Source organism: Anopheles coustani, chromosome 2 (genome assembly GCF_943734705.1).
Source record: "Anopheles coustani chromosome 2, idAnoCousDA_361_x.2, whole genome shotgun sequence".
Classification (NCBI taxonomy): domain Eukaryota; kingdom Metazoa; phylum Arthropoda; class Insecta; order Diptera; family Culicidae; genus Anopheles; species Anopheles coustani.
Window position 1 is genome coordinate 71,224,003 of NC_071289.1, and position 27,775 is coordinate 71,251,777.

General features: G+C 43.5%; 1 protein-coding gene across 1 annotated transcript; it reads right to left on the minus strand.

Moving 5' to 3' along the window:
- Nucleotides 1–738: 738 nt before the first annotated feature.
- On the minus strand, nucleotides 739–27,775 carry LOC131266458 (protein GDAP2 homolog). The gene is made up of 13 exons (XM_058268994.1): nucleotides 27,475–27,775; nucleotides 25,318–25,396; nucleotides 24,696–24,934; nucleotides 23,815–23,957; nucleotides 23,549–23,681; nucleotides 23,345–23,454; nucleotides 23,036–23,275; nucleotides 20,567–20,691; nucleotides 19,191–19,288; nucleotides 4,461–4,614; nucleotides 4,163–4,302; nucleotides 3,839–4,037; nucleotides 739–3,765 (listed from the first exon to the last, which is right to left on the minus strand). The coding sequence occupies exons 2-13, from the start codon at nucleotides 25,390–25,392 to the stop codon at nucleotides 3,709–3,711; spliced, it is 1,713 nt and encodes a 570-aa protein (XP_058124977.1). The 5' UTR covers nucleotides 25,393–25,396; nucleotides 27,475–27,775; the 3' UTR covers nucleotides 739–3,708.

Here is a 27,775-nt window from a genome sequence, read left to right on the forward strand (position 1 = left end):
TGCAATCGGCCATGCCATGCAGCGGAAGGAAAAGCTTTCTGACCCTGGAGAAAAACCAAAAATCACTACCAAACCCCGCGCACACGTTTGCAAACAGTTGTGGGAGTTTTTCGCTCATGATTAGTGTTTCCGTGGTTCGCGCATTTAACAGCAAACCAACACTTGCCCTATGTACAACTGGCCCCCTGTACGGGGGCCTTCGCGGGTCCTTCCAAAGTTACCTTACACATCCACGTGTTTATATAGACTTTTTTGTTCGTCGGTGGCCAAGTTGGAGGGAGGCAAACCTCTAAGACTCTGTGGCAAATCCAATCCTTACAACTCCTGTAACGCATGGACTATCTATTCTATGCTGCGGCTGCTTCTACGGCTGTGTGCTACACTTACATTTGCTCTGCTTTACAAACGTTGCTGCGATCTACATCTCTCCCTACAGGGAGAACTGCTTTGGTTCAACATGTTTGTTCCACGACTCGGGTCTGCTCATGTCTTGGCTTACATTATTAAGCATTACAAGTTCGAAACGAAATCGGTAAATTTCTGTGCTTGTTCTGTTGTATTCGGTTCGGTTCCCGTTCGAGCATTTGCATTTCTTACAAAACAATTAATTGGTGTTTGTTTGGTTTAACTTTGCGGTTAAAATTTGTGTTGAAATGTATCTTTTTTTTTTTCTTTTCTCTCGTTCACTTTGCTCAGTATGTTTCATCCTGCTAGCGCCAACGGGTTTTCTAACTGGTAATAATGTTGGCGTTTGATTTGTCTTTAGGGTTTTGCTTTTTTCTCTCTTTTTTTTTTTGTTCGCTCGTAACTATTCGCAACATTTGTTTTGATCCACACCCTTCCTGTACCTAATTAATAGTAAGCCAAATCTCGCCATTCTGCCATCAGAACAGATTGAATTGTTTAAAGTTTTTCGTTTCATTTTATGTCACTATTCTTCCGACTAGCATTTACACACTATTCTCTCTACAAGCCCTGAAGAAGGTGTTATGATCGTGCTGACGCTGTGTCACACTTGATAATGATGGAAAAGGGGGTGGCGTCGAGCGGGGACTAGGTATGAGCTTGTTGATTTTGAAATTATTACTTTTTGCCATGCACAGTTCAAATCGGGCTTCCCTTTACTAACGTCCTAGAAGATCATGACCAAGAAGAAGAAGAAGAAGAAACATTGGCACATACATTATGAGAGACTATATATGATAAAAGGAACACACGACGAAGCCAACGCTGCGAAGAAATTTCATTCATGATGATCGAATGGTGCGCAAGTCTTAATTAAGGGCATGGTGCCATGTTCAAAAACGGAGATTGCTTTTTTGCGATTTTTCCATTCAGTTTTTTAAGTTGTATTGCATTCAACAAGAGGCAACTTTTCAAGCCTTACAGTTTTTTTTTGGTTTTGTTTTAAATCTGTTTATATTACCTTTCTACAGTTGACCCATGTGAGAACCATGTAATGCATGTTTGGGGGGCGAAAAAAACAGAAGCAAATCAATGTCCTACTCATTTGGTTAAGGCATTTATGGCAGACCGTCTCTGCTAGAGGATCACAATTATTTAAACTATTTCGTGTACGCAACCGAACGCTTCGAACGGTCGTTCCAGCTACAGATTGAAGAAGTACTCAACAGTCAAACAAACGGCAATATCCTATACAAGTGCGTTTGCATAAGTAAAGTTTATCTACGGTGTGACGAATTCACAGAACACAGCGCTATACAAAATGAATGTGTCTAATATTGCTTCCACTGTATAACAATATGTGTTCACCACTTTCTTTGTTCATCTTGTTTCGAAATGTAATTGCGCTTGCACATACGATTAGATACAGAATTGTCCTCGACCTTGCCGCTGCTCGAGGAGCTCGACCATGGTTATGATTCTCTGCGAAGCGTTTGCTCATCCAGTTGCAAACGCATGTTTCGTCATCCAGATATAACAGCTTCATTTATTGAATCTTTTCGCAAGTTTTGCGCACTTTATATATTTTCACTTTTGTTAATCATACATCTGTATATATGCTAATCAATACATAAGATTATATATATGTATGTATATATATATATGTATCAACTGATCTATTGCTAAATTACTTATCTTTTTCTTTTCTTTTCGTTTTTTAATACTTTCCATCCATTTCTTGCGCAATGCTTCTTTTAATGTTTCTGTGTAGCACACGCTTCTTCATTTTTTCTGTTTATCTATCTTTTTATCATCTATATTCCAAAGCTCTAATCGTTTCCCTTTTTTTGCGAACGATAATCCCGTATTTTTAACAGTTCTACTCAAATATTATATAATAATCTTTTTGTTCCAAATAACATGGCCTCCAGGACAAAATCTATGTAACAATAGATTAGTAGTTAGTAGCTGGCACCGCTCGTTGGCAAGTAAGCAAAGCAAAACGGTATAACACTGCATGTGTGTACATGAAGGACGGGGGAGGGGAGGTGGGACTAGTGGTTCTTGCCCTACGCCTCTACTAAAAGGGTGAACGAAAAAACGTGGCAAAAAAAACGAAACAGTAGCTTCTCGCAGGAGCGTGTGCACACTTTCTTCGAAAGACACTGGCGGGTATGATAACGAAAAACGTTCATCAACAACCGATGGCCGTTAGAGAAAAAACAACTACTAATAAAATGTAAGAAAATTTGAGAGTAAACCAATCAGATTGTTTCTTCAAAATGCTAGTATTCAATCGCTTCTCCGCCTCAACATATTAAAATGAAAGCTACCGATACAAATGGATAGGATAAACACATGAGGATAATAAATTCGATCAACACTCGACAAGCTGCTCTGCCCTTCTCTTCACGCCACAGCTTGACGTCAATAACAACAATTCAACGGCACCTACGAACGTAAACTGAAGGTTGTAGTTACGCTTGTCTACTCTTTGTGGCCATATTCACTCGCAAAATGGCTTCTCAACCGGGAGGTTCGGGAGCTAGCAATCAATCGCTACGGGGCCGCCCTTTTTTAATCGATACTTTTGCTTCTCTATACTATGCATTTGGGCATTTCAGGAATGGGAGAAAGCAGTGCGATGCTTCGGGGCTTGCCAATACCTATTTACCTCCCACTGGTGTACAACTTGTCCAACGGCAAACCAGCGATTTTTATTATTCCACCATCACCTCACCATTTCCACCGTTATTTATCATTATTATAATTTAAACATGACGGTGCATTCTGTGTGTACGAAGTTTGGTTCCGGTAACTTAACAAGACTTAACGCAGTGTAATCTAGTGTTGCATTCGCAACCATTCAGGAATTTGTTCAACGATAACTACATTATAATTCCTTCAAACACAAAACACACACACACACAGAGACACACACATCATCAAACCACGGAGAAGGGGAAGCAAAGATTTCCAATTCAGTTCCGCTGGTAACAGCGCTAGTTATTTTGTTTTTAGGGTTTCCAACCGTAACGCAATAGGACAGAAGGAGTACATTTTCTGCTACACGCCAAATTCATCTGGACGTTGGAGACGATCGTTTAAGGAGTTTCGATCGGGTGAAAAGTCTATCTGGTGGCCACTGGTGGAAAAGCGGTGGTACCGTAAAGAGCTCTCTCTCTCGGTGTTTTGGTTCGGGGGAGTGGAGGGGTGTTTGCGATGTTTGCAGCGAAGAATGGAACCACAGTAGAATCGGGGGGTTTTAGTGCTCGTCGGTAGGATGGATGCATCACTCGATACTTAGGACGCCGGTGAGGACGTGTTGGTGATGGGTTGGAAGTAATGTATCCCGTTCGTCTGCAGAAACAAAAAATAAGGAAACGTTAGAGGGATTCGCTGCAATAGATATACTCGACGCACTACGACGTACCGCCATATCGTACTCGGTGATGTAGGCTGGAATTTCCAGTTGGTCCTTCGCAATCGCCGAATACAGATGCTCCACTCCGGGCAGCGAGTGCACCTTCGTCTTGATTGCCGGCGCCATGAACGTTGTGAACCACCAGGTCATCATCTTGGTCCAGAACGTGGGGTGAACGATGTAGAAGGCTTTCAAGTTCTTCTTGTACCTGCGAAGGGGTGGCGATACGTTACGTAACCCGTTGGATGGAAGGCTCACTCCCGTGGGCGGGGGAGATGAAAAAGGCAACTCATTGTGGAGTAGAAATTCACCACAGCTGGAAGGCTCACTTACTTGTAGGGCAGTATACTGTAAACGTCCTTCAGCCACTGTAGCGATGGGTAGTTGTTCGAACTGGTGAGAGTGTGGAAATAGGCGATCACATAGTCGCCCTTGACGATAGGATCCAGCAGGTATATCAGGTAAAGCAGGGCCTGACGGAGAGAAAGAGAGTGTGAAAAAGGTGAGTCGTTGTTAATGGGTGACCTCTTTCACGTCATTGCACAACACACACACACACACACACAAAGTCGGACGCAAAAGAAAAATCCATTTCCCTGCGTGACGACGCCCATCAACAAGCCCGCCCTACCTTCTCCAGGTCGATGTTGTGTGCGGGGAACCATTTGCCACAGAACACCACCACCGGCCGGCCGAGCCTATCGACGCCACTCTGATACAGGCACCCGATGCCGGACACTTCCGTCAGGTCTTCCGTCTTTGCCCTTCGAAGCAGCCGCTCATATCTGTCGGGAGAATGGGATGAATAAACAAAACAGGGGTACGTTTAAGCTTAGGTTAAAAAAGAATACAAGACACATGCCCGAACCCTAACAGAAAGGAGTAGTGTAGTGTAAGCAAGGGATTTTGTTTCTTTTATTTAAGATCAAAATCCGCGACTGAATACACCATGACACTGTCATGGGAAGGTTCTTCCCTTTTTAATATTTTTTCACAACTTTTTTGTTTAAGCCCATTCACCTATTACATCAAACAGAGTGAGAAAGAGAAATTCTCAAACTTCATCGACGTACGCACTTAATAAATTTTTGATTTAAAAAAACGTAGTACTTTCCTTTTTCCAGTTAAAAGGAAATAACTAACCAGTTCATGTACATAAGAAGTAGTTTTGAATGTTAAAAATTGTTTAAGGATTTTATCAGTATATCGCGATTCAGAAGTTTGATATATTGTTTTCAACGATATGCTGTAGTGTTGTAACAAGGAAAAGTGCACGATGTTGAAAGTGAATTACTGTCCTTTTTCGTACTAGAAATAAAATATCCTTCCAAAAAACTGAAAAAACGACGGCCGAAATACACGACACTAAGTTTGCCAAGAAGGACGAGCAAAAACACTATTGAAGCATTAGTACAGGTAAATAGAGCAATTGTTCTATCAAATTATCACCAACAACCCCGGCAACAAGTCGTGTTACGCCACACCGTTAAAGCGTCGGTGCATTATCCAAAACGATATCATAAGGGCAAAAACAAATCCGAGAAGGAGGAGAACATGGGATGAATCATTCCAATTAGCGACGAGTGCGCCAACCCGACACAATCGGGTTCCACAATATTTCTCGGGAAGAAAAATTTATTCTTGTTGTCGACCAAGCAAAACCAACCAACCAAACCGGGGTTTGGTCTGTGATTAATTTAATCAACTGCGCTGTGCCCTACTTGAAAGCGCACCGAGATGACGATGATGATTCCGACGACGAGAACGAGAACGGTGGTGGAAAATCACTAGAAGAAAGCCCGCAAAATAAATGTCTCCGACACAAAAAAAAAGAAAAGAAAAAACCGGAACCTTGTTGTGGTGCAATTTAATCACCATATTTGTACGCCGGCAGCGCCTGAGCAGTCGCCGATTGCATGAAAATTCTCCATAAACAGTGCTGTGTGCTTCCCAAGGGTAGCGGCACAGCAATTTTCATTCTTCATAAGGCACTCTCTCGCGTCGCCCCGCCTGGAGCGTATGTGTGCGGCGCCACGTTCGTGTTTTATTCTTCGCTTCCTTTCAAACGATTACACATCCCGCCGGGCAGTTGTCAAGATCACTTACAAAAAAAAAACAAGAACAAAAAAAAGGTTGATATAGAGTGAAACCGAAGGATGTGGAATCCGAGTCGAACCGAAATAGCAGAAGCTGGAGAACGATGGCGACATTCCAATGCCGCTCCACTTACTGGCGCGTGGCGGCGACGTAGTGAAATAATTAGGAAGGAACGTGACGACGCGGGCGGGCGCTGCTCCCGTGCATTGTTGATACGCAAAGGTGAAGGTTACGAACCGGAAAAAAGGCTAGCCCTCGTTCGCCCCGCCTCTTCTTGCCAGAGCTTTCCCGGCTAGCGGGATGGCCTCGGGATGGTAGCGGGGGGAGGAGGAGGAGGAGGAGGAGCAGAACTTAAGCACCGTCCGCTCGAGCAGGATCCATCCTTTGAAAAACCGATCGATGGCGAAACTTGCTAGGGTCGCTAAATTGTGGAACATCCGGCGGAGAGTCGATTCGACCTTTCGGACGTTCCGGTGGGCCATAATTTACCGGGTCCCGGCTACATCCGGCCGCCCGTCATGTTTTCTAGTGACCCCCGGATGTGTGCGCGTTGTGAGTATGTGCTGGGGAATGTGTTTTCCTTTTCCCTCCAAGCCCGGTCCAAACGTTCCTTGTTCCCTCCAGCCTTACAGGTTGACTCTGATTCATTTCTGCCCACCGATTGAGTGTTGGAAATGGGGGGAAAATTTAGTTTAGTACTTTTTACAACCCCCTCCTTTTCCCTGAAGTTCTCGCCCGGTTCGTTTGGTTTAACTCGATTATTTGATCCCAGCGCCCTTCTACACGAGCACGGTTAAAATCATTACCCGAGTTTCGGACAACGGAACGAACGGCCGGAGATTCACCGGGTCGAATGCAAAATGCGATATAGCAAAACTTATTAACATTGTTGCTGATTTTCCTTGTTTTTCTTTACTTAGGACTGAAATTTGTACCAGTCAAATCTACGAAAAGGATTGGGTTTCGTCCATCTCTCCATTTATGCATACGGTCTAAAATTGAACACGCTAAATCCAGCTATCCTCTTTTCCCAAAAGGAAGGCATTATATGTATTTAAAAAAAGTCAAAAACATGTTTTATGATATTTTTAAAGTAAACGCCATAAGCTTAAAAATAAAAAACAGGTTCCCTCAAAAGGCAATATGGTTTTCTAAGGTAAAGATAGAGATTTCCCTATGAAATGTTTAAAAGTGTTACTTGTTGGTCTAACCTAGTTTATTATTTTCTAATAACGATGATGACGCACATTCAATTGAAAACATCTTACAAGAACCGACAAATAAACTATTTATGCCAACCAGTGGCACATAGTTTTCATTGATTTAAAATTTGATTGATATTAAGCTTCAAATTACGTAAATAATAATAATCTAACAGTAGTAAGAGACTAAATAATAAAAAAAAAAAACAATATTCAAAATAAAGGTGATAAAGATTTGCGATCAATGCAAAAAACATAACATTTCATTTAACGATCTTTTCTTTGCTCTCTCCATTCCAGCAAATCTGTGATAATTGCTGCTAGCTGGTTTTGCTTAGAAAATCTTGTTTGTATAATGAATGAATATGTTTGATCAATAAATGTGTTTGATTTCATTACGCGTTGGCATCATTACTGAGCACCAAGATAAAGAATCTTCAACTTTTAAAAGTCCAGCTGAATCATCCAAATTAAATACGTGCGACAATATCATTTACCATCAGAGAACATGTTCCTCTCTTCCTACCCCAAACGTGATGCGTAATGTATCGATGACTAAGCACGGTGTGGCCGATAGTTTGGCAGCTTGACATTTCGTCGTATCAATAAACGTAAACATGCTAAAGCTACCGCGGCAATTATTATGGAGGTGTTAAAAAACAGATAAATAAAAAGAATTCCCGTGATCATGAAAAAATAACGGATGTTGTGGACTGATAACATGAACATTGTAACACTTTTGGGATAGAGAAATACTAATGTTTTTTCTTTATGCTTGTTGGAAACATTTTCTTTTATGAGAAGCCTATTTGGTAAGAAGTTCAGAATTAAATAAAAAAATTAACACCGTATATGAAGGTATAAATTAAGAGAAAATCAAATCATACTAAGTAAATCAAACATTTCCGAAACGAAGCTATAAAATCGTGTTCAAAACACAATAATGATGTAAAATAAAAAAAAACCAAAAACACATTGGAGCTAAGACGCCCCCAATGGAACTGAACCAAACAGAATGTTCAAGCTAAGGCAATGCAACAATCGGGAAGTACTCGGTACTAACAGATTTTCCTTCTGCCATTCGCTCTCATCCAGCGACGAGTGGTAGTGCTTCATCAGCTCCACGTACGTAAAGGACCCGTCCAGAATGCGGGTCCGTTTGCCGACGTGCGTCGCTAGGACGTGGCCAATCATCTCCGGACAATAGTTTTCTGTGGTCGTACTAGAAGAGAGAAGAAATCGTCTCAGTGCTGGTGCATCGGAACTACAGCGACCGGGTTTTATCACGAGCCGGAGGGTGGGTGAGTGGGGTTGGGTGGGGCGGAACATTTCTGTTCGATGCTGGAGCTACTCTCCATTCGTTTTCTTCGATTGTTTTTTTTTTTTGAAAATTCGCATGCGTCCACTACTTTCTAGTGTTGTAGCTAGAAGGCGGAGAACTATGGTGGTCAGTTCAGTAAAGAATGGTTAACGAATATAATAACAAAAATAAATAAGAAAAACACAGACACGGAGTTACTAAAATGAGCAATTTGCGTTCCCATTGCTGAAATCGCGCTCTACTATGCATTACAGGTGGGCATCTGGTTTGTTAACGGTGCCTATTTTCGAAGCGAAGGAAAGCAAATAAAGTTAGAAAAGGCATGCTAGAAAAATATTGCCAAAATGGAAAAAAACAACCACTTGGAGACGCTAAACACGGATGAGGAGTTGTTGCTCGATTTATATATAGCTACAAATGCTGCCTTATAAAATATTAAAGGAAAACAAACGAAAAAACGGTCTCATGGTCAGAAAGGTTTACTGAAGACACACCTCCTCCCTCTCCCTTGTCATATGCATTCCTTAAATGACCATGAAAAACGGTTTCGTTGAAGCGAAGAAGCGAACTCATAAGGAGTTCAGCAACTGGTGGTGATAGGCGAAGGCCATCTTAGGCCGCATACACCCCTCCCGAAGGGGAGAGGAACGTGGTTGGTTTAATGAAGTATTGCTTAATGCTGCGGGCAGATTCAATAAGGATGGTCTCTACTCTCTACGATGACTGCAGATCGCTTGCACTTGCACCAGTGCTGCATATTTCCAGGTAGCCCGTTTTGAAAAAAGTGTCTTTTATTTTGCGAGCGCCAGAGTGGACGCCACATTACATTCCCTTGAAGGATTTTGTGCAACCAATTTCAACCGGTTGTCCTTCGTCCCAGCCCTCGAAGGACATGGCGGGCTCCACATCTCGGAAGTCGCGACCTCCCCACCGGGGAGGTGGTTCCGGGGTGACGGAACACTTCGGGCGAGAAAGGCCAATAACGATACACTCGTCGCATTTTGATTTACACACGACCCGAGTTGCTGTGATGCCTTTGAGACTGGTGCTGCTGCTGGTCGGTCGTGGAAGGTCGGCTCGCCAACGTCGAACGATAGCATCGATCGATTTGTGCATGCGTTGTTCGGGTAAGGAACGTCTCGTGACTGGCGAAAGTGTCCGAGGAGAGTTGAATAAATCTCCTACGAAGTTGTTCCATCGATCAATATCCGTATGTCTCCGACATAATTACTATCTGTTATTTAAAGCTAAAATAAGTCGTAAATCTGCAGCAGATGGTTCACGTACATTGTTACAATCACCTTGGATAGAAAAGGGGTGTTCAAACCAGGTACAGTGGACTCTTGATTACTCGCAGTACGGTGGTAGTCTCGGATAATAAGCAAAATACTCAAAAGAGCAACAACATAGTATATATCAACACCTGGGGTTTTTTTTTAATTACATTGCGTACGCTTGCGGTTTTAATTAGTGATAGAATAAAAACAATTTTTAGATACACCGTTTTCGAGACCAGGTAAGCATCGTTCAACTGCTTCACTGTTCAACCGTAAGTAAACATTTGACGTCCAAGTAAAATACTGTTGCCTATCTGTGCATGATCCGAACGTAAATGAATAAAGTACAAATGCAACGAAACATTTGATGTAATAAAGCTGATACGTTTACATGATAAAGGTTTAACTTCGTGTTGTTGATTTAATTTGCAAAGACCATTAGAATAAAAATAAATATAATTTATAATTCAGGCACATTAAAATTTTATGATAATCTGCATTCGGCGTAAAAAATTCTTGATCTTCGTAAGAAGTCGTTTTACAGTTGTTGTAAGTTTTCGTGGATTTCTGGATGGCATTTTTTCATTATTTTCGTCTGCCATGTTCGTCAATAACTCACTTGAACGATTAAAAAAGCTCTTTATACTCCGCAGCTAATTATTTACCATAAGATTTCCCACTCCAACGATTGTAAAAAGTGATAATAGGACAAAAAACGAATCCGGGCAATATAAACGTGCATTGAAATCGGAGGCATCAAATGTTTCGTTGCGATTGAACTTTATTCATTTACGTTTGGATCATGCACAGATCGGCAACAGTATTTCAGTTGGACATCAAATGTTTACTTACTGTTGAACAGTGATACAGAAGCAGTTGAACGATGGTTACCTGGGCTCGAAAACGGTGTATATTGTATAGCCCCGATCTATATGATACTTAACCAACATTCTACTGAGTAATCGGGATTTAGAACGTTCCGCGTTAAGTTCGTTGCTTTTAACTGTTCTTCTTGGCGTAACGACCTTGTTGGTCATGCCTGTCCGTTAAGGGCTTACGAGACTTGTTTCCCTGTTGTACGTGGATAGTCAGTCCTCTCGTACAGGGGAAGGTCCGGTCTCGGTTGGGATTCGAACCCACGCCGTCGAGGTGGTGAGCCCCGGCGCTCATGGGCCGATTTTCTAACCGGCGCTACCGCTCGGCTGTCGCGGACCCCCCGCGGTTGCTTTTAACTATAGCTTTCGATTTGGAGCTTTAAAATACTTTGCTCTTTGCAGCGTACGTAAAAGCCTTCGCTCCTCTTCCACCATATGGGGACACGGTCCGGTGGGGCGACTCAAGCGCCCGTTCTAATTCGGCAGATTTCGCCAAAGCCTATCACGTTTCTGCTCACGTTGCAGTATTATGTCCCGTGGGCCTCCATGCGGAACGAAGTGGCGTTGATACGCCACTAGTGACGCTACCCCTCCTCTCCCTTCCCTCACCATCTCCTGATGCACGGTTAGCACCGTCTACCTTGGCGCGAACAGCACCTAATGGGCAATCTAACGAGCCTCACCAGCGCGCAGCCTCGTGATCACAATTTGGTGTGTGCCCATTTTTGGCAGACTTTTACAAACATACACAAACGACGCGATCCTTGTTGCTGTGGCCAGTGCGCAACACAACACGAACAGCTGGACGACTGCTTATGTGTGCTGTGTTTGTCTGCTTTGAACAATGAAACTGTGCAATAGCATACGAAAAATACATTATTTCGAAAGGTGACTTTTGTCGTCCGGTAATTCGCACGTTTTATGATGGTCGCTTTTGCTCACTAAAATGATAGGAAAACGGAGAGAAGTGTTAATCTGTTCCAGAAATTTGCTCTCAAGCCACATCTGCCTCGTTCCGTCGGATATGCCAGCCGTGCATTAACAGTGAGCTGGCTGTTAGTTGTTTTTGTTTTTTACTCAACCACACCTCGTGACTCGTGGTCAGAGGCCACGCGCTCACATAAGCATTATCGGCGCAACCCTCCCACCACATGGCAAAGGCGAACGGTGAACGGAAGCGGTGGTTCGCGCGCTGAGAAGACACCGCACCACGCTTGATTTGTTGTCATCGCGTCAAGGCACTTAACATTAGTCGCCTAATTAGGAAAGCATTAGTTTGCCACGCCACTGTGGTTGCGTTGCGTTTGAACTTGCTCGAGAGTGTCCAGTCCGGAGCAGGCGCATCTGTTTATACGCATCCTACCCGACAGCGTAAGGGTAAAATGTATCGGTTTTTATTACCATTTAAATGGTACACTTGTTTACACCGTCAGCAGCAAAAAGTAAACTAATTAGAAACACTCGTTTCCCTCACAGGGATGTGCGTTTTGTTTTCGCAAACTGTGAATCGCATTATTTTTTAAGCATCTTCTCTTCCTTTTGCAAACCAAACACAGACATGTAAGATGCACCTGTTCGTTTGTTTGTTTGTTTGTTTGTTTGTTTGTTTGTTTGTTGTTAAGTACATACAAAATTTACTCATGCAGCGCAAGAGAGAGAGGTTTGAAAATTTAATGTAATTTTGTTCCCACCTCTATTGGAACTTTTAACCGAATTACCTCATGGTAGCTTCGTCAGCGTCCGAGTTTCACGTGTAAGCGAATGGCTCGGTGCGAGAAAATGCCCGATATTCCTCCCTCTCCACTGACTATGCAATGGCCATTTGGTGACTTTGAGCGTTTATTTATTACTTTACACCCGCGTTTTGAATAAACCCCAAACATCCCGTTTTCTTTTTCCAACTGCAACCGGGACCCCCGCGCGGTCGGTTCGGTCCGATTCCATGGTTCCGTTTTTTATTACTTTCCTTTTCACGACAACGTAAACGCGCCGTTTTCATTTCCAAAGTGGTTCCAACCCGCGTCCCGCGAGCGGCCGGGTGGTTTCGCTCCCTTTTCGACCCGATTGGTCGATTTCCCATGCAAAGGGCCCATGTATTTTTCAAAACCGTCCCTTCGCGGCATCAACCGTTGTGTGGCCAGATGATATTCAATATCATAATGGATGTTTGTCCGCGTTCGCCGTGCTAAAAGCTCGTGCATGTAGGAACTAACTTATAGCTGCTTCCTGCAATATTGCGCCGAGGCGTAAATAAGTGTTGGCCACCCCCCTACTTGCACCGCGCCCGGTGGTGGCTACAAAATAGTGACGTTTGGGATGGGGAGGTAGGGAGAGGGGGGGGGGGCGCGGGGGATGGACAGACAATCGAGTACAATTGTAACGAACGGAACGGGCAAATATTGATTTTTATGACGCTGACGCAGACTCATCCGTTAAGCTGAGGAACCAACTGGCGGTATTTTTCTTTTCCACCGAAAGCTTTCTGTGTTGAAGAACAGGGCAGCAGCTATGTACTTAAAAAAGCGACAAAAATTTCTGTAGACTTTTAGAGGGTATAGTATTGCTAGTCTATAGCAACAAGAGCTACGACATTCGTCAATCATTTTAAAAATATACGCAAATTCTCAACTTTCAAGTACTCTCTTGAATTTGATTAGTACTAGATACAATACTTGTTTACCAAGTTTGAAGATATTTAACATAGCAAATGGTTTATCTTCAAAGTTTAATCAATGAAACACTTGAGATAAAACCGAAAAAACATTATATATGCTCGCCTAACGAAGTTGGTTTTCATAAAATGTCGTTAAAATTAAAATATTTCTCATTATTCTGGCATTCAACATTTAAGCCCAAGTGTGCCCGAGATTGAATGAATCTGATCCACTCGGGAAGGATGCATTCGGGGGGGGGGGGCTTGTATTGGAATGGAATAATCCCATAGCGATTGTCGTTCGAAACACTTGGACCAATGCCATCACCATCATCCTCCTCATCATTGTAATCATCATGGCCTGGTGGGGCTAAAAACAGAACCATTTCCGATATGTGTGAAACCGGCATCGGTGTATCTCCTTGGCTATATTTAGAGCGCTCATGTGCGGGAAATATCCAGACTGGAGTACATAGTACATCCGCGGTCAGTTCTTCTACCCGGGTATTGCGCTCTTCTTGGCAGACGGCTTTCTCCATTTCCATGGCCGAAGAATAGGACGATGGTTGTGCTTATTATTGAACCAAGCACCATCTGATTTCTGTCGGCCATCACACCTTCGGCCCATTCCTCACCTCTCCTCCGGCGTTTCGATGTGTATTTGGTCCACCTGGATTTCCGGCGGTATGCTGATGGTCGCATCGCTCAGATCGATCGATTCCATTGTCACCATTTGGGCCATGGCTGCTGCTGGCGGTTCTGCTTCGATGAGTGTGATGGCAAACACGAAATAAAAAAAACCGTGTAAAGTGGTCCCTCTGTTGATTATGCTGTCTCGTGACACTACCCTAACCGCTCATCCACCGGCAGGATACTATATTTGCCGCCGACACAACGAGGCGAAGTTGACACTGGTAATTCGAGCGATGCTTCTGTACGGGGCAAGGGCGGTCTGTTTGGGCCCCTTTCGTTCACACCAATTTCCACCTTGCGATTGAGAAATTCGTTTCGCGAGCCACTAGCACACTGGGGCAAGACCGGCAACTCCGTTAAAATCAATACCCGAAGAAGAGTTAGACGGCAACGGCAAATTTCTCCACCGAGACGCACACCGAAACAGTGCGGAGATCCGGATCGATGTGCGGTTGTGCGTCGCTGCTTCGGGGCGTTAATTTCGAGGCCGAAGCGAACCCAAATGAAATGGCGCTGCTCTGCCGATGCCTGATGATTGTGCGAAAACTGTTTTTCACTTTCTAACTATGCCAATTAATTTCACCGATCCACTTCTCTTCCAAACCGATTACCGAACGTGAATGGGGCAACCGTGTGGCCTACGGTTACGGTCCGCCGTGTTGCCCGTGTCTGCCACCGTTCGCGATGCAAACACCGGAAAAGCGTCGTACGGAAAAATAACCGTTAGGCTCTCTGGCGGAAAACTTCACACGGTAAGTGAGAGAGAGAGAGAGAGAGAGTGTCTGTGAGAGAAAGAGAGCCACCGGAAGGGAAAGCTGATCGATTCTCGGCAACGCTTTTCTCACCACAGGAGAAGGGAGAGAGTCTGATTTGGAGGAAAAATGTTTTGTTTAAAAATAGAATTTTCTTCCCAACATCAGCACGGGGGAAACGGTGGGGTCTCCTTTTGCGTTCCGTACGCCGCAAGGAAGACGTAAGTACGACGTAATCGTTCTAGGCACGCGATGCCAGCCTAAATCGAACGGGCGAACTTTCCACGCACCGTGATATAATAGTTCACTCGTATCCTTGCGACACAGACACGGTTCCAGCAGGTTGCGGCGACTGGATGATAACGCAATCCTTCAACGATACCGACACACCACCACGCTACGGTCGCAAAACACACGCAAAACCGAACCCAAACTATGCAGCAAAACACGGATGCACTAATCTGGCTATTTTCGGCTGGTTCGTGGTGTGTGCAAGTGTGGTTTAAAGCACTCTGACCAACGGAAGGCAACAAAACCGAACCAAACGCACCGACCGAGAGGTGTTGGATGATGATAATGATGAAACTGAAAGTCGCGGACTACAAACAGCCAAAGCGCGTTCGTTAAAAAAGGTTTCCAAAACCGTTGAACCCCGCCGAGTGTCGTTCGATGACTGACTACGGTGCGCCAAACCGAGCCTCGGACAACCTCGGAACCGCGTGTAAGTGTGTGAGCCGCGAGCATGTGGTCACTACTTCTCCCACCTCCTCCTCCCGCATCGAACAGATGATTTCACGCGCGCGCGAGACACGCGGTTCTCTTTTTCACGTTCGGTGTTGTCTTGGCGGTTTCTCGGAAGGAAAATAAAATGAGCGATCCCGGTCTGTAAGCAGGGAGAGAGAGCATCATCTTGTCAAGCCACCTGAAGGAGAGAAGGAGCTGAAACAAGATGAAGAAAATACACACACACAAAACATGATATCATCGGAGGATAACGAGACCACCGTTCAGCTCGCAAGCTGAAAAGATCATTGAAGCATGAGAGTATGATGTCTCGAACGGAATTGAATGAAAATTCACCTCTCGCCTTGCTCAGGGCTCCGTTCAGGTGCATTCACCTGTGACCGGCCGTGGAGGAAAAGGGTTTCTCACAATGGTCAAAGCAGGAAAACAAACAGAAAGAAAAACCAGGCGCGTGCGGTACAGGCCAGTGATTAGGCGCACTTTCCTGAATCACTCTTCATTCCCCATCGTCAGACCGCTTCCCTCATCCACCGGGCGACGCAAAGAAGCATGGTCACGATTAAACGATGTCATGTGAAACTATGACGTCAGCAAGATAGTTCCATTGATTGCGTAGCGGGTGAAAAATTGTACATTTAATGAATTTCCCGCTCCCCATCACGGCTCCCCGCCGGATTCCTTATAGTCGGTTGGGGAAAACATTCATCGTAGTCTTTTCATTCTAGCTTAGAAGCCATATTTTTGCTGTAGCCGTTAAAATAAAAAGTCATTAAAAGCGATCGAAAAAGTATGTGCAAATGTTGTGTAAGCCAATAAGTTTATATGTAAGCGTATTCGGTGGGGCATGATTTGTTAAAAATTAACCTCAATGAAACAACTCAATGCTAAATTAGTATAAAGAGAAAAACAAACAAACAGTACAAACAACAAATAGATCGAGAGAAGAAGACACGACAAACAAAGCATAAGCAAAATGGGGTTTAAAATCGTTCAATTATGTGGTGAGGCACTCAGAGGAAGATAAAAGCATTTGAAAACGGGGGCAGGAAACGTGTGTTATTTTCCGCCTGATTGTTGCAAGCAGCAGCACATGCTCCGATGAGTTAACCATGGATGGATAAATTGTATGTAAAACGTAAACATAAACTAAACCGTGTGTAGTAAACCGCACACAAGTCGGCGCATTCAGCTGTTATTACTGTAAAAAACATACGAGTTCCCAAACATGTCAAAATACGCAAATCGAAAGGACTATCACTACGAAGAAGGTAATCGAAAGAATGGAGCTATGAATGGAGCTAACAAGTCGACAAACTACTCGTCAGAGCGGAAAATTCAATGTTTAACAACTGTTCTAAAGTAAACTTGTACCACTCAACTCAATTGATCAAACTGTGTTGCGGACAATTTTGGTTGACAAATACTCACTCGCAATCCACCAGTAACGGTGAACTTATGGTTTCGAACGTATGGCAGAGTCGAGAGAAATGGATAGAATAGAAGCAAACATATTTTGCGTTAGTATTTTCAGAGCGTTCCTTTAAAAAAAATATGTTTCTCTAGGGTACCAGTACGAATCTTTATAAAGTATAAGAAAAGCTACCGCAAACGAACGTGGAAGAGACAAACGCTTTCGACTTTGAAAAGTACTAAATTTTACTCTAAATTATCGAACAAAACAACTCAACTGGTGTAGCACAGACACAAAAGTTACCAAAGCTGCAAATGTGAGGTGCTTTGTATATAATAAAACGACGTTGGTTTTAGCTCTTTCAGCTATCGCTATGTTTTCTTAAAGTAAGTCACCGTTAAGTTAAAAAAACAGCGTATTTTAACATCCGACGCGAGCAATGTGACGCAGCTTTTATGGTTATGACGGGGACAATCAGGCAACTACTGCAGAATGATATCCCACCGGTACTGCGGATGGGTGTAAATGATACGGTGGTGTTATGATTAAACATGGATTGAACATTACACCATGGGCTGCAGGGACTTTGGGCCAGTGATTTTATCAAAATGAGATTGGACTGGATGGTAGCAGGTTGGGTTTGTTTGCAAAATGGAGTGTGGGAGAGATGATTGTTTGTTTGTGTCTTTTTTTTTCTTTTCTTTTCATTGCACCATTTGTCTTTACATAAAGAGGTGGTGCCAGTTGAGATGAAATATCACCGCTCTTCATGAAACACCACTCATTTTTCGGGTACGCAAATTTGTTATCTTGCTTGCGCTGTGGAGCAATATTTCAAATGAACCGTCACAAAAAAGGTCAAATAACTACGCCGTAGCCGTTCTGCGTACGTTGGTGGCCAATGAGGCGTCCCTAGTCAGCCTCACGGACAAAGAACCGGTGGCAGCCGAGAGCCTGTGTCTTCAAATGTGTTTTCTGGTCAGCGTGCTGGCCTTACACACGTACAAAGAAACCGAGGACTACCTTACATGTAGGAACTTTATTCAACCGTACAGTCTGCCACCTGAATGGTTCTATAAATAACGGAGTACTTCCGAATAGCACAAGTGTTAATGGAACCTTCGATGACGTGTGCAACAAAAATCAACATTGGTCGATGTATTTTAGGAATCAGTGACGCATGAACTAGTGGGGGCAAGGAAAAATCCAAGTCATAATTGAAGTCCAACTAACCCAGACAAAGGGAAATCCTTTCGAATGGTTTTCCTCAAGGATCGAGGGTAGGATTCGTTTGTGACTGCACTTACACAGCATAACCAGTGTAAGAATCACTAGTTAGTAAACAAGGACATCGGTGGATAGAAACCTTCTATTTTCGATTCTCACACAACACGAAACTTCAAGAAACCACATTGCGAAAGGAGTTGGTGCCTTGCCTTTATGAAAACTTTTTAAGGCGTATGGTTTATTAAAACTTCATTAGGTTTGAAATAGTCACCATCGATTGAAGTTCATTAGCATAAACCATCAACAGAAACTATTTTCTCGCAAGTTAATTATGTTACGATTTCAAACGTATCACTACTTGAGACAGCAATCCTTCGCGCGAGAAATTCAATATGAAAAGGGGTTGTTGGCCCAAAATTATCTGATTTTACACGTGAAAAAATGTCACCGTACGACTTTCAACTGTTACATGGCTCCAATGCTTACAATTTATTATTAATGGAGCAAGAACAGATTCACCCTATGACCTTGCTGAGTGGATAGTACCGCGTCTCAATTAACTCGTAGATTTTGTGGCATAATCAAAATACAAGAGGTTCATTAAAAATGTAGTATGGAAGCTTCCGCAAGGATCAACACGATGAAGCACAGCACGTGAAGCTTTCCACAAAAGAAAAATTGCCAATATGGATGGAAAAACTAAAGAATAAAGCTTTTACCACGCTTCGAGAGCTTTGAGAATACGGAGGAAAGCTTTTAAGGGATAGGTAAGTCGTGATGGTAGCACGCAAGCTAATCACTTGCACTGGATTGCTTCTTTTGATAACACAGCTAGAGTACCAGCAAGATAACAGTCTATTTAGATTTACTTTTTGCAATACGAGCAACCAAGCATACGATAATACAAGGGGGTGGTACGATATAATGTTTTTGCTAGTGAAGCAGAAAATACCACGATCGGCAAACTTTGGATGGCATTTAACAAGACGCTGGAAAATGTTAAACATCTTTCTACCAAAAGCAATCAAACAGCGGCGTGGGAGATACATCTGCGTATACAAAGCTTTTTGGCATAAGAGCGATCTACGGGAAATTAAGTTTCAACTTACCTTTCCTGGTGTTCTAATCCTTCCAGCCCGTCATCTAGCACACTTTCGTAGACCATACGGGGCCGATCACCCAGAAGACGCTGTCGATCTAAGTCGCCCTGGAATCAACAAAGAAGCCCATGTAAGATTGTGCGAATATAACCACACTAATAACACTCTTATACCCTTTTTGGCATTGAATTTTACTGTCAAATTGCGATTGACAGAAAAAATCCTTCCTCAAAAACGGAACCTTTCATGTTTTTTTGGTGTGGTCTAGAAGTTTTGTGACAAAGTGGTGATTTGTTTACTTTTTGTTCTGTAAATTGCACCACGTTTTGTTCGTTACTCTAAGTTGAACAATACGCTAAATTCAAACATGAAAATTTTGAAATATCTGCAAATCCAATTTGCCCCTGGTTAATAACGGTATTACAAAGGAAGGATTTGACAAGGGAAACGAAGTATCGTTTCGTTTGCTTCTATTATGTACGTTACTTTCTAGAACTACATAATTTATTAGCAGAATTAATATTGCTTTTTCTATCTTATACAAAAGTCTAAATAAGCCATATAATTAATTTACATTTATCGTTGGTTATTTTTGACTGGTTTTATGCAAGCATTTGGGCAAACCAGAAGTGCGCAGACTTAAAAGATCATGTAAATCGTTAGTAAAAAAGCCTTCAGACCTGCTTCAAAGAATTTAAATTGGGGTCTACGAAAGCCGCATAGCAAAAATGTCTAGTAAGCCCTAGAAGAACAAGAAGAACTTTGCCGAATTTTGATCTAGAATTCACTTATTGGTTGTTTGAGATCTTTGTATAGCGGTTAAAATCCTGTTTTACATTTTCTATAAATGCCACAATTCAATAAATATATCCACCACAAAACGATCATTAAATAATAATTTAAACTAGATTTAAAAGAAAAAAGCTGTTACGAACTTTTAATTAAAAAATTATGATATGACAACAATAAAATACCATCTTCTAGTACACTATAATGAAACAATCCGTTTTTACGCAGCTTCATCAGCAAGATCAACGTCTTCATCGTTACGGGAGGAACTCGCAAAGCAAATGTTTAACTGTCCTTCTTTCAAACAAGAACCTCTTATCTTTTGAACCTCAAGCTCAAGTAAAATGCAAAAACACATATGCCACGATACCTATGCACTTTAACGTCACACAATCATCGTGATGCACTTTCAAATGCCCTCTTTGCAACAAAGAAGATGTAAATTTGCTCAAGATTACTAAATGATTATTGTGAATAAGATTTTTTTTTTATCAAATTAAAAACATTTCATTTTTACAGCAATTTGGGACAGCGCAACGAAACTTAGAATTTTAAACATCTGACTGCAGTTTATCATGGAACCAATTAATTCTTACCTGCATTTGCGTGAATGAATGCGCGGCACCGGAAAGTTGAGCTGCTAGGCTCAGGTTGATATTGCTGTACTCGACGTCGGATCCCATTTCCAAATCGTGTGGGCTGGTGTCGGAATCGTCGTCAGCTAAAATTAAAAGGACATAATTTTTTATTACGCTTATGGTTGTGCTTTAGTGAGGAGAAGGATTTACAAGAAAATTCAAATGAATTATTTATCATCTTGATGGCACTTGATGTTGCGACACGATCGTTCTCTCAACTTGCAGTGAAAGCACGGCGGAGCTGCTGGTTTGCCACTGTTCTCAAGCCACTGTCGTATAACTAGATAAGGCTGCTTTTCCCACCATCAGATGGCAAAGGAGTGTAGACCCATGCACTATATAAACGTGAAACAAGGGCGAGGCTACGACGATAACAACGGAATCGACCTCGGTACGATCATACACAGTCACCACGGCCCAGCACCGGAAGGGGCTTCCTTACTGCCAGGGTTGGCCGACCAGCTACAGGCTCTGATGCGTCTGATTTACGCCCCTGCGCGAGAGCAAACACTGAACTGAGCACGGTCCGCGGATGTCGGCGAAGATGACTGAAAGCATCACGCGAAAAGTGTGAAACCGAGAGCAGCATCGCGATCCAAGAGAGTGATCTCGAATGAATGAGATCTAAAGTGTGGGGATGAAAAAAGAGACAATCAGGAAACTAACCGGTCGGTCACTGTCAGTAGGAAACGATTGGCAGTTTGCAGCTGAGGTAGAAATTCGTTTCACGATTCAAAGTTATCTGTATACGTTTTTTGAGAATAGTTAAAAAAGCATCGGAAAACATAGAATTGTAAAACGTTAAATAAGTTGTATTTCGTTGAAATTTTTTCTCATTTGACGGATTGACTCAAATCTCGTTCAGTTTTTTTGAATGGCTTGTCGCGCCGATTGCATAACAAAAGGCGTTCTATCAGGTGGTTTGGACAATGGCTTCCGCGAAGTTATTTTGTTTCGTTTTCATCCCGGATGTCTTCCATTCTGAGGTCCATATTCATCAATTAAACCCATCATTTTAATGACAAACTCTTACACCTCGAGTGTTATTTAATGAGAATAGACAAATTACTAAAAACTTTAAAAAGTTGAGACAGAAATTCCAAAACAGCGGTTGAACTATTGTTTAGAACTTTAAAGTAATGAATGAGATTACCTACACCATTCGTTGAGTTCAATGTTTGCCGCCCAAAACATTGTTTAGAGCACATTGCGGTAAAGGATAGAATGCCGAAGCAGTAGGAAATGGAACGTAATTATTTTGCACTCAATAATGCATTATTACATTTAACTCTGTTTAGCACATAAATAATAAAACAAATTCAAATGATACTCAAAGCAATGCTTCGACTGACCTATTTCTTCCATACTACGATGATAATTATGTGTCGTAAGGCACAATGGGACACATTTGACCATACCAATGGCGTATCGAAACTACATTGCATGTACCTGAAGCCACGAGAAACTTGATTCACCCACGTAGAAGGTTCAACAAATAAGGTAATCTTAGGCAGGCAGGCAGGCAGACAACAAGACCGTTCACTGCTATCTGAACCGGATCATTCAGGCACGTTTGTTTGCACATCATTCGGATGGTAATCATAGTCTTTGTTGATCTAAAACAGACATGAATTAGCACATCCATGTTAATGATGGCAATAGCGTGATCTTGTTCACAAAATATTCCATCAACTCATACAATTTTGCACAGCAAAATAAAAAAATTAAATTGAAACAAATTTACGAACTAAACCATAAGAAGGAAGACAACTTGTGCATGTTATTTACTTTGTTTGGATTTCGCTTCGCCCTCCGGATTCATCGTTTCCACAGATTATCACCGCACTGACCACACACAAGAAATACACTGGACGCGCGCTGAACGGAACGTAAATGATTCAACCTCCTCGCTGCTGTGACTACAACAAAGTATTGCATCGATCCAATATCGAAGTATCGGTAGCGTAGAGGCACTGTGCACTGTCCTGTCTATCGGCCGAACGCCTGTTTGCGCTATCAGTGAGGAAAATGAGCATTCACGGCAAACGGTGTTGGTGCGATTGAAGCTGATAAGAATGTTCAACTAATGGTGGTAATAATGGGACAGTTTTTCTACTCAACCCAGTGATCAACTACGGGGCTGGTATTTTGTACTTGTGTACTACTTGAACGTACGTAGATGCAGTCGTACGGGGGACCTCCATCCCTATCTTCTTGGTTTTGTTGTGTGCGACACATCACTTCAGTTCTGGCTATACGGTGATCTATTTTTAGTTGCTAAGTTAAAGTAGTGGCAACTTGGTGACTATTCATTCATTGCACGCCATGGAATCCATTCGAAAACTTTTACATTGTAAATAACACACAGCAATAGAAACACACACTCGATGATCAAAGATGGAGAAGATCCTATCCTAAAATACTCACCTTCTATCATGACGGAATGCTGTGGGTTGTGAATGATTCTAATCTGGCGGTCGGCTAGCTGCGGTTCACCATACAGCCCTCCGATATCCTTCGGCAGCTGCCACAGGGCACTTCTCTCCTCGGGCTGATCGCGCGGAAAGTAGAGTGGCGCTAGTACCTCGTAGATACTGAGTGCATTGGATTCAAGGCAAACTATCACAATCTCGGCACGATATTGCTCCAAAAAACGACGAATTGTCCCTACGGCGAAACAGAAGGAAAGGTAGTTGAGTCTTACAGTTTCTTTGCCACTCGTTTTTCCATACTTACTCAGCGCTATATGAGCAGCGGTGTCGGCTGGGAAGTTACGCTGCACCGAACTAATATCACATAGAGCAACGGTTCTTAATCCTAGCTCCCTTGCTTTGTACAATACGTTTCTGAAATTAAAACGCGAAACCAAGATTGCGGTTAGAAATTCAAGTCATTTGGAAAACGTCGGTCGCCACAACATTTCTTGAAAACACAGCTTACCGATAACAAGCATGCAGTGTCGCTTCCGACGCGGTCCGATATTTTTCACTGTAAATCGGACCAACGGTATGAATGATGTACTTTGCTGGTAGGAAGAACCCTGGCGTAACACGAACTTCACCGGTTTTACATCCTGCGGAGACAACGGTAGGGAGTCACACATGAAACGCAATAAGGTTATATTACTCGAGCCAGGCGTGAAATGGAAGCGGATTTAAATTGAACCAATGGCTTTTATCTAGGGCACCGGGGGAAGCCATACTTACTTTTGACGTCGTGAATAATAGCAGAGGTAAGCGCGGCACCGGCGCGACCAAAAATTTTCTTCGACACACGATTCTTTTCCGTCAACGTTTCATCGGTGCTGTTGGTAATCGCATCAACTTTAAGCTGCGATATATCACCCTCCCTGCAATCGGAACGAAAATTGAATGTCGTATTAATTAATGGTTGAGTACCGATGCTGGTATGGTAGAGATGGGAAAGAGAAGTGGTTGCTACCCTCAATGATTATAGATTCTGCCATATTTGTCGTCTCTAGGAATGTTTATCCCCAGTCAATTGATGAAGCAAGTGCAGAATTGGCCCCCGGACACACGATGCGATGCTTTTGTACAGAGTTTCTTTATTGTGTATCCAAATAGACCAACGGCGTGAAACGGAAGCACCCTCTTGCACATGGCACTAGCCTACTATGACATACATTTCATTGGGCTGACTTGTTATAGCCTACTACAACAGATACTAAGGTTTGGGCGGTAAAAATCGATACCTGCCAATCTTGTTGGATAGTTCTTCCAATTTACCCGATATGGGCTCAGCACGAAAACATGAACAACCACTAGTCTTTTAGTTGTTGTTGTTGGAAAAAAACCTAGTCTATTTTGAATTCACGGCCACTGTCAAAACCAACCGTGCACCGGTAACATTGACACCGTCTCTCAGTCACTCCTACTCCTCCTCATAGGTTTAGATGTTGAGTAGTCAAAATCGTTTCTGAATTACCGACCGAACCTATACCTCTGACACCATTCCGGTGCAACTAGCGAATGCACCTATCCCTGCCTATTCCTTCCCCCGTATATGCTTCTCGTTCCGTTGCAATCGATACGGTACGGTCCTGACCTCCGACCCTACGACTACTCACCAGATTACGAAACGATTGTTGATCTGCGCATCGCACGGGAACGGGCTGACCGGGTGCTTCGGGCCTCCCTCAAAGTTCGCCGCAAATTGGCTGTAATCGGTCGGCCGAGGACGTGACTGGTGGTCGCGGCTGTCTTCTGGCTGTTCGCCCCAACGTTTCAGGGTGCTTAAGGCGACAAATTGCTGCTGCTGTGAGTGCGGATGGTTCGGAAGTCGTCGGTGCTGCTGCTGTTGTGGCGGCTACGGGAAGCAAATGCATTCCGTGGAAGAAGAAGAAGAAGAAGAAGAAGAAAACGGAAGAGTGAGCAAAAGAGTAGAATACAAGCCAAAAATATTAACAAAGGACGAGGACGAAGAAACCTGCGAAATGCAGGAAGTCCTACTCAGTAGAATACAGGTGGTATATCTTTAAGCTTGGAACGTGGGTCACGCTTGCCGTTGCCGGGCACTGTTCATAGGCAGCGGAGGGCTACAGCAACCATAGCCCTCTGCCTTCGACTGCCTCGTCTTTTTGGTCATTACCCTTTGCCCCTCTTTATGACGCCACGCCAGTCAACGGCCCTGATGGGCGGGAATGAACAGTACCAGAGGTTAACAACAGGGACATGGGGAATGATATTTACTTGCGTTAGATGCTTCGCGATTCCTCCTAGTGACGTTTCAATGCTTTCATTGTAGATATCGGACACTAGTCTCATCGCTCTGCGCATCGCGTGTGTGGTCCGCGGAGGTCAGAACGAAGTTCGGCGGAAGGATGGTCCCCAAATGATTGTTTTGTGTTGTGTTCGAATACCACCACCACCGGATGAGGGGGGCACGTATGAGAGGGCGAGTTTATGAAATGAGAAAAAAATGAAAGAGCAAATAGAAAACGGTCATACAGCGGGACATTCGGCGCAAGTAGCAGGAAATATGGGGATTGGGGTGTGATTTTCGTGATTCGATAATACTGTGCCTTAAAGCGAACGCCCATTACACGTGGTTCCTCCCATCCCGGAGGCATATATACTAATGTAAAGCAAGCAGAGCAAGCCGAAGCGATCCGGAACCATTACCGAACGAAGCGAGAGTCAAGAAGCGGAGTCGTGGGCCCCATCCATAGATAATAACCTAAACCCCGAGCCCTTGTGGCTTGCCGGCAGACAGGAACCAAAACCACCACTGGTCCCGATAGCTCGTGGGCGTATTTGACGATCCCTAGGTGCAGCCCGCAGTGGCAACAGTTCGCGGTGGCATTCCGGTAGTTGGGGGTAAGGTGGAGGAGTTTGGATGCAAATGCGCGAGTCGTGCGATTCTCGTCCATCCCCGCTGCCTTCCTCCTTTCCACAATAACGCGCGGATGTGGGCCAAGTTGTCTTATTAAATATTTATCGAGCGAGAAATATTGCCCGCCACTTCTACACCGTCCGCACGAACCCGCCATGCCACGAAGAGCAGGTCTTGCCCCGGTGTGGCTTCCTTCTTCAGGTGAACGTGAATGCGTCGTACGTGTGACTGTTGAACATGCTGCTGCGTGTCATGTATGGTTTGTGGAGGGTGAATTTTGAGCAATCTTCGTAGAAATCCCGGCACCGGCATGAATCTTGAAAGTCTCCGCGTGGGATTTGCTAAACTTGCACGGCGTCGTAGGCGGTGTTATGGGGATATGTAGCCGTGAAGCGGACGCTGGGGCTGTAGCCAGCCAAACAGGTTTCCATTTTCTGCAGCGAAGTCTCCTCCTCAACGTGTTGCTCCCTCACTCATCCCGGCAGACTCACAATTCTTGCACGATGATGAGCTTTAAGCCAAAGGATCTTTTTGGGGTCTACATATTTGATTACAGCAAACCATGCTAATAAGTTACAAGTGGAAGGAAGCGACGTGTGTGTGTGTGTATGTGCATGTTGGTGCGTCAATATGAATGTGATCAGCAGCGGAGTTCCGATGACGCAAATCATGTTCCAGTGACACCTCATGGGTTGCTAATTTGCAAATATTCGCATTGTTAAAAAAAAAGACAGAGGAACCAGTAAACTAGGTTTGTTTAGCGTTAATAACCGGATGGCCTTGCAAGTCCAGGCTTTTGGTCCCTATAAATATTAACATCAATTCAAAGAAGATATTTATAGCCGCAGAAATAATTAAAAATATGATCATTTTCAAGCAAACAAAAATGAATGTAGTCCAAATAGTAATGCGCCATGAGTTGAAATATGGTAAACAGATTTCTAACGATAAACACTAGGCGTCTAGTTTGAACAATTGCATTTGTATTCAACGCAATCAGAACTTCCTTCACGATCGGTAAAAGAATCAGTGTGGGTGAGATTGTAGTTGCATCCGGTTGTTTTTCGTGCCGATGGACGATGTCATCAGCGAGGTTCTGCGTCATGACAAACTGTTTGATCGAACGCGTCCCGCACTTCTGTCCCTCCCGCCGGTTGTGTACGTTCGTTTTGCCTCTGTACCCCCTCGGGTGTTCGACATCTTCAGTGCACGGGTATGCTGCGTCAATTCTACGAACACACGGATCATGAACAAAGACCCACAGCACGGTCGGTTGAACATTAAGCCGTCTGCACATCATGACGAATCCATTACAGCACTAATGTAGGTGCGCCAGCGCGTTGCATATTCCATCAAGCAAGCCCCACTGGCGTGATGGCGCCATAGGAAATCTATTCGGTACCCTTGACACGGCAATGCGATAACGGTTCTTGCAAAACCCACGTTCTTTTATACCTATGTACACATTTTGTCCTCGTCACAGCTATACCCTAGACCCCTAAACTCACGCGTACCGTAAACAGCACCAACGGGTCGGCAGTTTCTTTTCGCTGATCCGGTGTCAATACTGGTTTTGTCACAAAGAATAGCACAACGATGACACGGTTTTCACCAGCGATAGATGCACAAAACACGTCACCCTGTTTTTCGAGCTACGCCCGCGTCAATAACGACACAATCGCTAAAACGGTCCACCTTAGCGGTACCTCGGAGACGATGGACCGTAAAACGCGAAATTACTACACACAAAACACAGCTGTTGACCGCGCACGGCACGGCGAGTAAACTTTTCAAGCACGACACACCTTCACGGTG